Here is a 14,389-nt window from a genome sequence, read left to right as displayed (position 1 = left end):
TCAGAGCTCTGTGAGTTCCTGGAGCTGCTGCAGGAGGATCAAACCTTGGAGCTGTGTGAGCCCCTGGAGCTGTGTGAGCCCCTGGAGCTGCTGCAGGAGGATCCAACCTCAGAGCTCTGTGAGCTCCTCAAGCTGCTGCTCCATCCAGGATCAGCTCCTGGGGCTGCTTCTGCTGTCCCAGCCCCATTTCCCCTTTTCCTCCCTGCCTGAAGAGCATCTCCCCAGTGCTGCCTCACCCCTGGGGCCTGCATGTGCTGGGAGGGAGTTCAGGGACAGCTGTGGCACCTGCTGGCACCGGGTTTTGGGATTTTCCTTGCTTTGTCAGGACTTTGTCTCGTCGCTGATCTTTGGAAGATCAGGCTCGCTTGGAACCTCGCTGCAGCTTCAGTTTGTGACAGACTTCACTCCCAGCATTGCCTTTGTGGTGCTGGAGCTGATCCCCACCCTGGATGCACCCAGTGGATCCTTTTGGGATTCTCTTCTGGCACCACAGCTGCTCTCACACCTCCCTCCATGAAGGACCTGCCTCCACATCTCCTTTTTCTCCAGATCTGAGGAGGGCAGCATGGACAGAGCCCTGCTGGACACGCCCTGGGACAGTCCCTGGAGCTGTGGTGGCTTTGTCTTCCAGCCCTGCTGGTTCCTCTGGGATGATCCATGAATGTAACCCAGCCAGGCTGAGCAGGGCTGCTGCTGACATCTGGACTGCAGAAAAAGCAAAACCCCTTAGAAATTCACCAAACCCCCTTTTTTTTTCTGTCTTTTCCCTGTTAAGGTACAGAAACCTCCTGTGTGTATCCTGTATCCAATAGAAACACTCCCAACCTCGCTGCTGCCTCCGGTGTGTCTCTGTTCTTTACCAAGGGTGGAGATTTTGGGTGTGGGGTGGCTCTGTGGGACACAAATTCCCTGTGTGTCCTGTCAGAGTGTCACCATGCAATTTGCAAAAGCTGTAACCCTCACAGAGTAACGCCAAACCTCTTCAGAGGGGTGCAAGCATCTGTCCTGGTTCTTTACCCGAATTTTTGTACCCCTCACATTGATGCAGGGCACCTGTGTGCCCTCTGTGCCCTTTGGTCAGCACAGCTGGGCACTCTGTGGCTCACCTGCTGCTCGCAGTGGGGCTCAGTGGGGGGCAGCTCCACTGCTGTCCCCACAAACTGAACCTACTCACAGTCCCCAAACCCCACAAACTGAACCTACACACAGTCCCCAAACCCCACAAATTGAACCTACACACAGTCCCCAAACCCCACAAACTGTTCCTACACACAGCCCCACTCCCAAACCCCACAAACTGTTCCTACATACAGCCCCCAATCCTTACAAACTGTGTTCCTACACACAGCCCCACTCCCAATCCCCACAAACTGCGTACCCCAATCCCCACAAGCTCTGTTCCTACACACAGCCCCACTCCCAAACCCCACAAACTGTGTACCCCAATCCCCACAAGCTCTGTTCCTACACACAGCCCCACTCCCAAACCCCACAAACTGTGTACCCCAGTCCCCACAAGCTCTGTTCCTACACACAGCCCCACTCCCAAACCCCACAAACTCCCCCTGCCGTGCCCCAGAGCTCTGCTCCTCCTTTCCCCGGCAATGAGCTGGGGGGAGGCAGGGAGGGATTGCACACTTTTCCTGCCGTGTGGATGGGATGTCCCTGCTCGGGTGTCCCCAGTGTCACCTGGTGTGTCCCTCCCCGGGACGCTGCAGCCACCAAGAGCCACCAGCCCTGAGGGTCCCGGCCCTGGGGGCACCATCCGGGCTGGTCCCTTGTGTTCCCATCGGCTCCAGAATGTCCAGGATGGGTTAAAAATCCTGCCGGGATTTACAGCAGCAGCCGCGCTCGGGCTGGGAGGGGGGGACGGACGGGATTTGTTAATCCCGGCTCTGCGCCAGGGCTGGAGGCCCTTCCCGGCTGCTCCGGCAGTGACGGATCCCGCGGAGCGGCGGGGACACCGGAGGGGACTCGGGGTAAAACCCGCGGGGACACCGGAGGGGCGGGAGGGGGCGGCGGGAACGAACTGGGGGCTGGGGAGCGGATCCCGCCCCGTTCCCGATCTGCGGGATGCTGATCCCGGGGCTGATCCCGGGGCCGATCCCGGGGCCGATCCCGGGTCACGTCCGCGGATCCTGCGGAGGGAAAGGGAACTCCCGGAGGAAGTTCCCTTTCCCTTTAAATGCAAATCCCGGCTGTGCAATCGGTGTCCATCGGGCGGGGGGCGTCCGGTGGGCCCGGGGTGTCCGGTGGGCCCGGGGTGTCCCTCGGGGTGTCCCTCGGGGTGTCCATCGGGTCCCGGAGGCCGGAGCGGGCCTGGCTCAGGTCAGTGTCGGCCGTGGCGCTCTGGACGGCGGACAAAGGGGACAAAGGGGACAAAGAGGCTCCGAACCGGAGCTGCCCGGTCCTGGCACCGCGCGGGGCTCGGGGGGGCCGGCGGGACAAAGGGGTGACGGTCCCCATGCGGTCCCTGTGCTCCGCTCTCCCCGGGGTGTTTCGGGGCCGAAATCCTCCTTTCCATCTCGCCGGGGCCCGGCTGGAGCTGCGGCTGCGGTTCAGGCCCCGGCCGGGCTCCTGCGGGGATGCTCCGGGCGCGGAGCCCCCCGGGAACGGGCACCGAGCTCCTGCTCCGGTCCTGCCGCCGCCAGCGAGCCCCGCGGCGGCTCGGGGTGCCCGTGGGTGTCCCGGTGCCCCTGGCTGTGTCCCCTTCTATCCTGGGTGTCCCCGACCCTCTCCGTTGTCCCCGGGGGTCCCGGTGCCCCTGGATGTGTCCGCTTGTCCCGGGGCTCCCCCGGGCATCCTCATCCTCTCCCCGTTATCTCCGTGCAGGGAAGGAGCCTCCACACGCCGTGTCCGCCGCACGCCCAGTGCCGGTCCTGATCCCGGTCCTGGTCCCGGTCCCGGTGCCATCGGCCCCATGGAGGAGCGCAGGAAGAAGCGGAGCCCGCAGAGCTGCCTGGCCCAGCCGCCGCCCGCCGGGGCCCCGCGGCCGCTGCCCCCGAGCAAGAGCGCGTCCTTCGCCCTGCCGCTGCCCGCGCTGCCCTCGCCCCGCCAGCGGCCGCGGCCCCGCCGGTCAGTGCGGCCCGGGGGCACCGGGGGCGGTGCCGGTACCGGTGCCGGTACTGGTGCCGGTGCTGACGCCCCGTTCCCCGGCAGGGCCAGCAAGGAGCGGGCGCGGGCGGGCGCCGGGGGCTCCCGGGGGGCGCCGCTCCAGCACAGCTTCCTCACGGATGTGTCCGACGTGTGCGAGATGGAGCGCGGGCTGCTCAGCCTCCTCAGCGACTTCCACTCGGGAAAGCTGCAGGCGTTCGGTGAGGGACGGGGGGGATCTGTGGGGTGGGATGGGGTGGGATCCATGGGATGGGATCCATGGGATCCATGGGATGGGGTGGATGGGATCCATGGGATGGGATGGGATGGGATCCATGGGATGGGATCCATGGGATCCATGGGATGGGAAGGGATGGGATCCATGGAATGGGACCGATGGGATGGGATCCATGAGGTGGGATCCATGGGATAGGGTGGGATGGATGAGATGGAATCCATTGGGTGGGATGGGATGGTTTAGGATAGGATTTGATCAATGGGATGGGATCCATGGGATGAGATGGGATTTGTTCCATGGGTTGGGATGAGGTGGGATGGCATTGGATGGGATCCATGAGATGGGATCCATGGGTTGGGATGTGGTGGGGTGGGAATAAGATGGGATTTGATCCATGGAATGGGATCCATAGGGTGGGATGGGATGGTTTTGGATGGGATTTGATCCATGGAATGGGATCCATGAGGTGCAATAGGCATGGGGAAGGAGCAAACTGAGGAATTTTGGGGCTGGGGAATTTTGGATCCACAGGGAAGAGGTGGGATGGGGAAAATGTTGGATCCAAGGGAAGGAATGGGACGGACGGATGGATGAATCAGGGACAGGCTGGGTGCTGGGATTGGTCCACAGGGAAGGTGCTCTGGGGCTGTGCTGGACGCTCCCCAGGGATGTTCTGGAAGGTTCTGGTGCCTCCAGGGAAGGAGTGCTCCTTCGAGCAGCTGGAGCACGTGCGGGAGATGCAGGAGAAGCTGGCGCGGCTGCACTTCGGGCTGGACGTGTGCGTGGAGGAGCTCCCTGAGGAGCAGAAGAAGGCGGCGGCTGACAGGAACCTGGACCAGCTGCTGGCACACGTGAGTGGCACCTGTGACACCCTGTGACACCCCTGTCACCCCTGTCCCTTGCCAGGCCTGGCACAGCCTGGCATCCCCTCTGCTCCCTCAGCTCTGCCTTTGCTCCCACAGCTGGAAGAGCTCAGCAGCTCCATGTATCCTTGGCTGGTGACAGTGACAGTGGCAGTGACAGTGGCAGAGGTGACTGTGGCAGGGGTGGCAGTGATGGTGGTGTGGGTGGCAATCGCAATGGTGGCAGTGGTGACGGTGATGACAATGATGGCACTGCCCGTGATGGCACTGACAGGGGTGGCACTGGCAGTTATGACAGTGGCAGTGGTGGCAGTGACTGTGGCAGCGGTGACTGTGGCAGGGGTGGCAGTGATGGTGGTGTGGGTGGCAATCACAATGGTGGCAGTGACACCGGTGACAGTGACGGTGCTGGCGCTTCCCCTTGACCCGCTCTCAGACAGAAGCTGCACCTGGCCGAGAGCTCGGACCCCGAGGACGCGGGGCCCTGACCCCGGCCCTGTCCCCGTCCCCGCCATCCCCGGGAGCCCCGCGCGGGCACGGCCCGGTCCCCGCCATGGCGGCGGCGGTCGCGGCCCGATGACGGCAGCAGGCGGCGCCGGGGCCATGGCGGCCGCGCCGGGCCCGCGGGCCGGGGCTGAGGCTGAGACCGAGGAGCGGCGGCGGCTCCTGCGCTCCGTGACCCGGCTGCAGGTGCGGGACCGGCCCGGGGGAACGGCGGGGGGCCGGGAAGGGAAGGGGAAAGGCGGGTGGGGCCTTTGGGGGGGGCACTTCGGGATGAAACCCCTGGGGTGGCACAACTGGAGAGGGCTGAGAGGGCACCCCCGGGCGGGCGGGCACCTCCGTGAGGGCACCTCGGGGCGGGCACCTCCGTGAGGGCACCCCCGGGCGGGCACCCCCGGGCGGGCAGCTCCATGAGGGCACCCCTGGGCACGGGCGATGGGATGGGTTCGGTGCCGGTGCCCGGTTGGGTTCGGTGCCGGTGCCGGTGCCCGGCTGGGTTCGGTGCCGGTGCCGGTGCCCGGTTGGGCTCGGCCCCGTTCAGCGCTGACCCCGGCCGTGCCAGGCCTGTGCCAGGGGGTTCCTGCTGCGGCGGCGCCTGCGGAGCGTGCGGGCGGAGTTCGAGGCCGCCGTGCTGGAGATCGAGGGCGACCTGAGGCAGCTGCGCTGGAGCGGCCGCGTCCTGCAGCGGCCGCGCTTCGGCCCCGAGGTCCGTGAGCACGGGGGCACCGGGAGCGGCACCGGGAGCGGCACCGGGAGCGGGGCTGTGCCCGGTGGCAGCGCTGACCCTGTGCCCCTGCCCGCAGGACGCTCCCGGCCCTGCCCCCGCAGGATTTGGCGCTCCCAGTGCAGCCCGGCCTGCCCAGGTGAGTGAGTGATTCCCCTCCCTGCGCCACTGCCCTGAGCACAGGAGAGGTTGGGATGGCTCAAACCAGAGCAGCAGAGCCATTATATTTTAAAAAATATATTTTATTTTGTGTATATTAATATTTTCTTTGATATTTCTTTGATTTTTGATACTTTTTATGTAATATATAATATATAATATATTATATATTATATACTATATACTATATACTATATAGTATATATTATATATAGTATAAAATATATAATATATAATATATATTATGTATTATATAATATATAATATATATTCTATTATAGTATTATATAGATAATATTATATTGTATTATAATATATAATATATAATATAATATATATAATATAATATATATATTTCCTCCTTTATATTTTCTTTGGTATGTTTAAATTTATTTACCTTTTCTTTTATATATTTTCTTTTGCTTAATATTTTCTTTTACATATCTTCTTTCAATATATTCTTTCATATTTCTTTATATTTTCTCTTATACATCTTTTATTTTAATACTTTCATTGATATTTTCTTTGATATTTTATGTTTATTTTATATTTCTTTTACATTCTCTTATATTTCTTTATGTTTTCTTTCATATTCCTTTTTTTCTGCCTATTTTCTTCCTATTCATCTTCATTTTTTCTTCCTATTCCTCTCATATATTTTTTTACGCTTTCTTGATTTTTTAAAATATTTTCTCGTCTTTTTTACTCTTTTTTATTGTATTGGGATTTTTTTTTTTTCTCTTTTCCTTCCTTTTTTTTTTTTTTTTTTTCAGCACTTTCCAGGAAAACCTTTGGATCCAGGGGAGGCTGCAGAGAACAAAAAAAGAAAAAAATGCAACAAGTTGAATCCTGGTGGAGCAGAGCAAGGTGGGAACATCCCCCCCTCAGCCCCAAACCCCAAAAACCCCAAAACCACCCAAAACCCCCCAGATTTGGGGTGTGGTGCTGCTGAAGGCCCTGAGGAGGAAGAGGAGGGAGCCCTGGAGTGGGACAGTGACAGCAGCGAGCTGGGAGCCAGCACAGGTGAGGGACACCAGATATTTTGGGAATATTTTGGGAATGTTGGAGAAGCCCCCTCAGGGCTGAATTTTGGTTTTTTCCCCATTTTTTTTGCAGGAATCCCAGAGGAGCTGCAGGGGCTGAATTTTGATTTTTTTTCCCCATTTTTTGCAGGAATCCCAGAGGAAATGCAGGAACAGCCCCTACATGACTGAATTTTGATTTTTTTCCCCATTTTTTTTTGCAGAAATCCCAGAGAAGCTGCAGGAGCAGCCCTCACAGAGCTGAATTTTGATTTTTTCCCCATTTTTTTTGCAGAAATCCCAGAGGAGCTGCAGGAACAGCCCCTACATGACTGAATTTTGATTTTTTTCCCCATTTTTTTGCAGGAATCCCAGAGCTGCAGGGGCTGCCCCTACATGACTGAATTTTGATTTCTTCGCCATTTTTTTTGCAGGAATCCCAGAGGAGCTGCAGGAACAGCCCCTACATGACTGAATTTTGATTTTTTTCCTGTTTTTTTGCAGAAATCCCAGAGGAGCTGCAGGGGCTGCCCCTACATGACTGAATTTTGGGGTTTTTTTTCCCCATTTTTTGCAGAAATCCCAGAGGAACTGCAGGGGCTGCCCCGTTGGGAGCTGCAGGCCCTCAGGACTCGGCTGCTGCTGGAGCTGCTGTGGGTCCAACAGGCCATTGCCAGCAGGAAACAGGTGAGGAATGGGGATTGCAAAGGAAATATGGAGGAAAATCAAGGAAAATATAAAGGAAATATCCAAGAAAATATAAGGGAAAATATATTAAAAAAAATCAGAAATATCAAGGGAAGTATAAAGGAAAATATAAAAAAAATAGGAAGGAATAGCATGGGAAATATAAAGGAAAATATTAAAATATAAGGAATATTAAAGCAACTATGAAGGAGATATCAAAGAAAATATAAATGAAAATATTAAAATATAAGGAATATTAAAGAAAATATGAAGGAGATATCAAAGAAAATATAAAGGGAAATATTTTAAAAGATAAAGGAATATAAAGGAAAATATTTTAAAAAATAGAAAGGAATATCAAGGAAAATATCAAGGAAAAGATAAAATAGAAATATCCAAGAATATATAAAAGAAAATATAAAGGAAAATACTTTAAAAATATGAAGGAATATAAAATATAAAAGAAAATATAAAAATAGAAAGGAATATCAAAATATGAAGGAAATATCAAAGAAAATATAAAGGAGTATAATATATAAAAGAAAATATAAAAATAGAAAAGAATATCAAAATATGAAGGAAATACAGAAGAAAATATAAAGGAATATAAAGGAAAATATTACAGAAAATATTAAAAAATTAAAAGAATATCAAATAAAATATAAAGGAAAATAGAAAATAAAATAGAAATATCAAAGAAAATATAAAAATATAAAGGAATATAAAAGAAAATAGAAAATATAAAGGAATATAAAAGAAATATTAAGGGAATATAAAAGAAAATATAAAGAAAGCTAAAAAATAAAGTATCAAATCTATATCAAAGGAATATAAAAAATATAAAGGAAATATTAAGAAAATAAAATATAACGGAAATATATCAAAGAAAAGATAAAGGAAATATAAATGAAAATATAAAGTAGAAAATATAAATAAAAAGAACTATCAAAGACAATAGAAAAGGAAATAGAAAATAGAAAATAAAACAGAAACTATAAAGAAATATCAAAGGCAATAGAAAAGGAAGTAGAAAAGAAAATATAAAATAAAAGAGAAAATAGAAAGAACTATCAAAGGCAATAGAAAAGGAAATAGAAAATATAAAGAGATCTAAAAGAAAATATAAACAAACAGATGGAAAACACAAAGCGATGTACATCGGGCTGTGTCTCCCCGCAGTTCCTGCTGCTGAGGCAGAAGTTGGGAGTTGCTGCCCCTCCCTGCAGCATCCCCGAGTTCCTGGCCTGCTGTGGAGAGGCCCTGGGGCTGCAGCAGCAGCAGCTCTGATGGCACAGGGACAGCTGGGGGTGCCTCACCCCGGAGAAATGGAGCTGAATCCTGCTGGGGGTGTTGGGTGTGAGCAGCACTGAGCAGCAGCAGCCACGGGAGTGTCCTGGAGGGATCCCTTCCCTTCCCTTCCCTTCCCTTCCCTTCCCTTCCCTTCCCTTCCCTTCCCTTCCCTTCCCTTCCCTTCCCTTCCCTTCCCTTCCCTTCCCTTCCCTTCCCTTCCCTTCCCTTCCCTTCCCTTCCCTTCCCTTCCCTTCCCTTCCCTTCCCTTCCCTTCCCTTCCCTTCCCTTCCCTTCCCTTCCCTTCCCTTCCCTTCCCTTCCCTTCCCTTCCCTTCCCTTCCCTTCCCTTCCCTTCCCTTCCCTTCCCTTCCCTTCCCTTCCCTTCCCTTCCCTTCCCTTCCCTTCCCTTCCCTTCCCTTCCCTTCCCTTCCCTTCCTCCCATCCCACCCCATGGATCCCATCCCATCCCATCCCATGGATCCCATCCCATCCCAGGGGATCCTGCTGGGGCTGAGCTGGATGATCCAGGTGGGACAGGAGGGTTGGCACTCCCAGCAGGGGCTGTGGAGGAGCAGGAGCTGCAGGAAGGAGCTCTGCCCACAGAACTGGGGGGGTTCCATGTGGGAGTTGGGTCTGGGGTGGCTCTGCACTGTCCTGGGTGTCCCTGGGGGTTTTTGGGAGTGCAGAGTGGGGAGGGAGGGCAATCCCCTGATCCTTGGGGTGAGGCTCATTCTGCCTCTGGGAATTCTCTCCTGGACAAAGGAGCTGGTGCTTTGGCAATTCCTTCAGCTCAGGGACACCCCAGATCCCTCAGAAAGGGACATCCAGGGACATCCCAGGTCCCTCAGAAAGGGACATCCCTTGGGGACATCCCAGATCCCTCAGAAAGGGACATCCAGGGACATCCCAGATCCTTCAGAAAGGGACATCCCAGGGGTCATCCCAGATCCCTCAGAAAGAGACAACCAGGGACATCCCAGGTCCCTCAGAAAGAGACATCCAGGGACATCCCAGGTCCCTCAGAAAGGGACATCCCTTGGGGACATCCCAGATCCTTCAGAAAGAGACATCCAGGGACATCCCAGGTCCCTCAGAAAAGGACAAAGGGACATCCCAGGTCCCTCAGAAAGGGACATCCAGGGACATCCCAGGTCCCTCAGAAAAGGACAAAGGGACATCCCAGGTCCCTCAGAAAGGGACATCCCAGGTCCCTCAGAAAAGGACAAAGGGACATCCTAGGTCCATCAGAAAGGGACATGCAGGGACACCCCAGGTCCCTCACAAAGGGACATCCCAGGGGGACATCCAGGGACATCCCAGGTTCCCTCAGGGACTTTCTCCCACACTGGTGCTGTTCTTCCTTGCCCCGACCCCACAGCAGATGTGGATCCTTCTGCTCTGGAATTCTGGAATTCTTTTTATTTTTTGAGAATAAAAAAAAAAAATCTTTTCCTGATGCTGAAGCTGTTCCTGCCTGGCTCACTGGTTTCTCCTGGTGTCTCCATGGCTGAGGGAGGGGTGGCCAGGACAGGACAGGAGCTTTGGGACTTCCCAAACTGTGACAGGTAGGTGACAGCACCTGGACAGGGGTGGGACACGAGTGCTGATCCAGAAATCCTGGTGGGAACCTGGATCAGATCCTGAGGGATAAATCCTGCGGGATCAGAGAGCCCTGAGGATGCACAGGAGGGTTTGGGGTGCTCAGGAGGCTGCTCAGGAGGTTTAGGGTTGTCAGAAGGGTTTGGGGTGGCTGGAAAGGTTTGGGATTCTCAGAAGGGTTTAGGGTAACTGGAAGAAGTTGGTTTGGGCTTGGCAAAAGGGTTTGGGTTCAGTGAGGGGCTGCTTGGAAGGATTTGGGATCAGTGAGGTTGAAGGGTTTGGAGTGCTCAGGAGGCTTTAGGGTGCTCAGAAGGGTTTGGGGTGGGCAGAAGGGTTTAGGATAACTGGAAGGGTTTGGTTTGGGCTCAGTGAGGGGCTGCTTGGAAGGGTTTAGAGGTGGCCAGAAGGTTTTGGGGTGCTCAGGAGGGTTTGGGGTGCTCAGGAGGGTTTGGGATCAGTGAGTGGCTGCTTGGAAGGGTTTAGAGGTGGCCAGAAGGTTTTGGGGTGCTCAGGAGGGTTTGGGATCAGTGAGTGGCTGCTTGGAAGGGTTTAGGGGTGCTCAGAAGGGTTTAGGGGTGCTCAGAAGGGTTTGGACTAATCAAAAACTCCCATCAGTGCCAGGAGGTCACACTGGATAATTTATTAACCCTTTCTTACCCCCCTTCAGTGCTGTCCAAGTTTGGTCACTGTGGCCTTCAAAGAGGCACCAAAATCCCCTTAAGGCACAAGGCTGGCTGCTGTCCCTGCAGTGGGGAGTGCAATCCTTGGGATTTGTTTGGGATCCATCCCAAAACACTTTCCCAGGTGGATCATCCTCCTCTGGGTCATCCTCTGCTGTTCTGCTGCTGCCTCAGGCCCCAGCCAGGCACAGGGACACCCCCAGCATGGTGAACAGCATTCCTGCCACAGCTCCTGGGGAGGAACAAATCCAGGATCAGCAAATGGGGACACACTGGGAATCTGCCCCAAACAACGACCTCCAGCTCCTGCAGTTTGAAATTCCCCAATTTCCTGCTTTTTCCTGACCACCTGAGCAGGGCACGTTGACTTTTGGGCCACTCCTTTTCCATGGTGGGCATTTTACTGAGGGAAATTTAAATCCTTTTAGCTTTAAACAGACAATTGTGGCTTTAAATTCACCAGTCCTGCCCAAAAATCTATTTCAATTCCCTTTCCCTTTTCAATGGGATAAAAAAATCCCATTAAAATAGGAATTTTCCATTCCCTTTTCAATTCCCTGCAGCCAAAGCTGCTCTGACCCAGTTCAAGCCTTGTGGGGTGTTTGGTGTCTTCAGATTAGATTATAAATTAAATTATACATTAAAATCAAATCTCCCACATTATAAATTAAATCCCCCATATTAGAAATTAAATTTTACATTAAAAATCAAATCAGATCATCTCAATCCAATAAAAGCTGGAAGTGGGACTCACTTTTGCCCCCAATGTCCTCTCCCAGGATTTTCCCAGTCACCAAGGTCACAACCAAAGCCAGGGAGTTGCAGAGTGGCACTGCCAGGGACAGGTCTGAAACGCGAGATCCAAGTGCAGAAATTTGATTTATTTGGGATTATTCCAAGGGATCTTCTTGCTGTTTGGCTGAGCCACAAAATCCCATCAAAGCACCCCAAAAAAAAAGCAGCAGGATCTGACCTGTGGAGGCCAAGGTGAGGTAGAAGAGCAGAGATCCAGCCTGGTTGAGCAGGAAGGGCACCAGGTACTGCAGGAGAACACAGAGCTGCCTGAGGTTCCAAACTGGTTTCAATTTCAAGGCTGGCCTCAGTCCTGGAGGTTTTTCCCATTCCCAGGGCTCTGGTTTTGGTGTCTCTGGTTTCCCTCCCTGCAGGTGGTGCTGGAGGAGGGCAGGAGCCCATGGATGTGACCAAACCTCCACCAGGACTGGCAAATTCCAGGCCAGGTTGGTTCTTTTCCCTCTGGCAGGGAAAACCCTGACCCAGAGCAGCCCAGGGATTGATCTTCCCTTTCCTTTGGGGATTGGTGGTGCTGGAGAAACCCTGGAGCTCTTTTTTTAATTTTGTTTTTGAGGATTCTGTGGTGCAGGACACCTGGGAGAGGTGGGAATTCTGCAGGAATAACCCCCTGAGCATGGGGAATTGTGGATATTGGGGTTTCAGCAAGGATACCAAATTTTCAGCAAAGTTTTCTTTATCTCTTGATTATTCAGATGAGACAGTCCACAAACACATTGAATTAACAGAGCTACTTTACATTATTATCTGAGTTAGTTCCACAAATAAAATATTTAACAGCACATAGTTTGCACTTTAATAGTATGAGAAGCTCTAAGCTATATTTACCACATTATTATTGATATAAACTACACGGTGCATACAAAACCTGATATATTATATTATATTATATTATATTATATTATATTATATTATATTATATTATATTATATTATATTATATTATATTATATTATATTATATTATATTATATTATATTTACATTATATTATATTTACATTATATTTACATTATATTATATTTACATTATATTATATTGTATTATATTTACATTATGTTACATATAACTGCTTTACATTAATTAGATAATAATATATAAATATACATTATATATTAATTAAATTAATTAATATTATTTAATATTAATAAACTATATATAATGTAATATATATATAGTATATATTACACATATAATATAATATATATTATATATAAACTATATATGATACAATATATTATGTATAATATATATAATACATATAATATATATTATATTACATTATTATGTTACTATATTATAGTACAGTATAGTATATATATTATATTTATTATATTTATTATATTATTTATTATATTATTTATATTATTTATTATATTTATTATACCAAAAAGCGGTTAAAAGGGATTACAAGCTGCACTATATCAGGATCTCTGTGATTACCAATAACTTGCAGAAGCCAACACACCAATGACAAAGAAGCCATTAATGGTATTTATAATTTATAATTAATGCCAGGCGGGCTCTCACCTGCCAGTTGAAGCTGAGGAATCGCAGCTCCGCCAGCAGCTGCCGCAGGCGGCCCCGGCCCCGCTGCTCCTCCATGCCCGCGGCTGCGGCCCTCAGGAACGGGCCCGTCCCGCCCCAGAGCGCGGCCACCAGCGCCAGGGCCAGCGCCTGCCCTGCGGGGAACGGCGGGGTCAGAGCCGGGAGCCGGCCCGGCCCCGGGAACAGCGGGGTCAGAGCCGGGAGCCAGCCCGGCCCCGGGAACAGCGGGGTCAGAGCCGGGAGCCAGCCCGGCCCCGGGAACGGCAGGGTCAGAGCCGGGAGCCAGCCCGGCCCCGGGAACATCGGAGTCAGAGCCGGGAGCCGGCCCGGCCTCAGCCCCGGGAACAGCGGGGTCAGAGCCGGGAGCCAGCCCGGCCTCGGCCCCGGGAACAGCGGGGTCAGAGCCGGGAGCCAGCCCGGCCTCAGCCCCGGGAACAGCGGGGTCAGAGCCATGGGGCCAGCCCGGCCTCAGCCCTGGGAACAGCGGGGTCAGAGCCGGGAGCCAGCCCGGCCCCGGGAACAGCGGGGTCAGAGCCATGGGGCCAGCCCGGCCCCGGGAACAGCGGGATCAGAGCCGGGAGCCAGCCCGGCCCCGGGAACAGCGGGATCAGAGCCGGGAGCCAGCCCGGCCTCAGCCCCGGGAACAGCGGGGTCAGAGCCGGGAGCCAGCCCGGCCTCAGCCCCGGGAACAACGGGGTCAGAGCCATGGGGCCAGCCCGGCATCAGCCCCCTTGATGCCTTCAGTTTTAGGTTTTATATTTTCCATACTCTGCAGTGCCTTAGTGTGTGACTCTGAACTTTATATAAAGTGTTTTAGCAAGTTCTCCTCACAGCTCAGTCCCACAGCACAATCCTTTTCCTTTCCTCAGTCCCACGGCACAATCCTTTTCCTCTCCTCAGTCCCACGGCACAATCCTTTTCCTCTCCTCAGTCCCACGGCACAATCCTTTTCCAGCCCCAGAACCAAGGACACCGCTGCAGCCTCAGCCCCCAAAAGTGCAAACAGCAGGGAATGGAGGGGAACAAACTGGGAGGGTGGGACTGCAGAACCTGAGCTGGAACTGGACACTGAAGCCCATATGGAAATGGACCAAAACTTAGAAAAGTGTGAGAACTCGTGACTTGGGGTCTATCTTGGGTGTAGCCACAGCCGGGCTCTAGTACGGCCCAAAGTGTATC

The 14,389-nt window shown here is 52.2% G+C and overlaps 4 protein-coding genes across 5 annotated transcripts; 3 read left to right on the top strand and 1 right to left on the bottom strand.

The window, feature by feature from the left end:
* The first annotated feature begins 2,162 nt into the window (after nucleotides 1-2,162).
* Nucleotides 2,163-4,722, top strand: CCDC28B (coiled-coil domain containing 28B). The gene is made up of 6 exons (XM_058040295.1): nucleotides 2,163-2,328; nucleotides 2,833-3,075; nucleotides 3,160-3,314; nucleotides 4,028-4,182; nucleotides 4,294-4,316; nucleotides 4,631-4,722. Exons 1-6 carry the CDS (start codon nucleotides 2,186-2,188, stop codon nucleotides 4,680-4,682), a joined length of 771 nt encoding a protein of 256 aa, XP_057896278.1. The 5' UTR covers nucleotides 2,163-2,185; the 3' UTR covers nucleotides 4,683-4,722.
* Nucleotides 4,723-4,770: 48 nt separating this feature from the next.
* On the top strand, nucleotides 4,771-8,727 carry IQCC (IQ motif containing C). The gene is made up of 6 exons (XM_058040051.1): nucleotides 4,771-4,884; nucleotides 5,258-5,401; nucleotides 5,499-5,558; nucleotides 6,352-6,601; nucleotides 7,178-7,287; nucleotides 8,467-8,727. The coding sequence occupies exons 1-6, from the start codon at nucleotides 4,771-4,773 to the stop codon at nucleotides 8,572-8,574; spliced, it is 786 nt and encodes a 261-aa protein (XP_057896034.1). The 3' UTR covers nucleotides 8,575-8,727.
* Nucleotides 8,728-9,008: 281 nt separating this feature from the next.
* On the top strand, nucleotides 9,009-10,190 carry LOC131093188 (uncharacterized). Of its 2 annotated transcripts, XM_058040293.1 has the most exons (3): nucleotides 9,009-9,727; nucleotides 9,760-9,783; nucleotides 9,886-10,190. In XM_058040293.1, the coding sequence occupies exons 1-3, from the start codon at nucleotides 9,027-9,029 to the stop codon at nucleotides 10,085-10,087; spliced, it is 927 nt and encodes a 308-aa protein (XP_057896276.1). In that variant the 5' UTR covers nucleotides 9,009-9,026; the 3' UTR covers nucleotides 10,088-10,190. The 2 variants fall into 2 exon arrangements, with proteins under 2 accessions (XP_057896276.1, XP_057896275.1); XM_058040292.1 differs by lacking the exon at nucleotides 9,760-9,783 and having other exon boundaries at nucleotides 9,027-9,759.
* A 610-nt stretch (nucleotides 10,191-10,800) lies between these two features.
* On the bottom strand, nucleotides 10,801-13,663 carry TMEM234 (transmembrane protein 234). The gene is made up of 4 exons (XM_058040050.1): nucleotides 13,193-13,663; nucleotides 11,829-11,895; nucleotides 11,610-11,702; nucleotides 10,801-11,087 (listed from the first exon to the last, which is right to left on the bottom strand). Exons 1-4 carry the CDS (start codon nucleotides 13,661-13,663, stop codon nucleotides 11,026-11,028), a joined length of 693 nt encoding a protein of 230 aa, XP_057896033.1. The 3' UTR covers nucleotides 10,801-11,025.
* Between the last annotated feature and the right edge of the window lie 726 nt (nucleotides 13,664-14,389).

Source organism: Melospiza georgiana, chromosome 24 (genome assembly GCF_028018845.1).
Source record: "Melospiza georgiana isolate bMelGeo1 chromosome 24, bMelGeo1.pri, whole genome shotgun sequence".
In the NCBI taxonomy this organism is placed as follows: domain Eukaryota; kingdom Metazoa; phylum Chordata; class Aves; order Passeriformes; family Passerellidae; genus Melospiza; species Melospiza georgiana.
This window is presented reverse-complemented; position numbering and strand designations above follow the sequence as displayed.

Bases quoted from the DNA above. Each gene is read 5' to 3' on its own strand.
- CCDC28B (XM_058040295.1), top strand. From the start codon at position 2,186: ATGCAAATCCCGGCTGTGCAATCGGTGTCCATCGGGCGGGGGGCGTCC. The intron at 3,076-3,159 runs GTCAGTGCGGCC...GTTCCCCGGCAG, and splicing joins CAGCGGCCGCGGCCCCGCCG to GGCCAGCAAGGAGCGGGCGC. The intron at 4,183-4,293 runs GTGAGTGGCACC...TTGCTCCCACAG, and splicing joins TGGACCAGCTGCTGGCACAC to CTGGAAGAGCTCAGCAGCTC.
- IQCC (XM_058040051.1), top strand. From the start codon at position 4,771: ATGACGGCAGCAGGCGGCGCCGGGGCCATGGCGGCCGCGCCGGGCCCG. The intron at 6,602-7,177 runs GTGAGGGACACC...CATTTTTTGCAG, and splicing joins CGAGCTGGGAGCCAGCACAG to AAATCCCAGAGGAACTGCAG. The intron at 7,288-8,466 runs GTGAGGAATGGG...GTCTCCCCGCAG, and splicing joins CCATTGCCAGCAGGAAACAG to TTCCTGCTGCTGAGGCAGAA.
- LOC131093188 (XM_058040292.1), top strand. From the start codon at position 9,027: ATGGATCCCATCCCATCCCATCCCATGGATCCCATCCCATCCCAGGGG. The intron at 9,760-9,885 runs GTCCCTCAGAAA...GGGGACATCCAG, and splicing joins AGGACAAAGGGACATCCCAG to GGACATCCCAGGTTCCCTCA.
- TMEM234 (XM_058040050.1), bottom strand. From the start codon at position 13,663: ATGGCTCTGACCCCGCTGTTCCCGGGGCTGAGGCCGGGCTGGCTCCCG. The intron at 11,896-13,192 runs GTGAGAGCCCGC...GTTCTCCTGCAG, and splicing joins TCCTCAGCTTCAACTGGCAG to TACCTGGTGCCCTTCCTGCT. The intron at 11,088-11,609 runs GTGAGTCCCACT...GTTCCTCCCCAG, and splicing joins AGAGGACATTGGGGGCAAAA to GAGCTGTGGCAGGAATGCTG.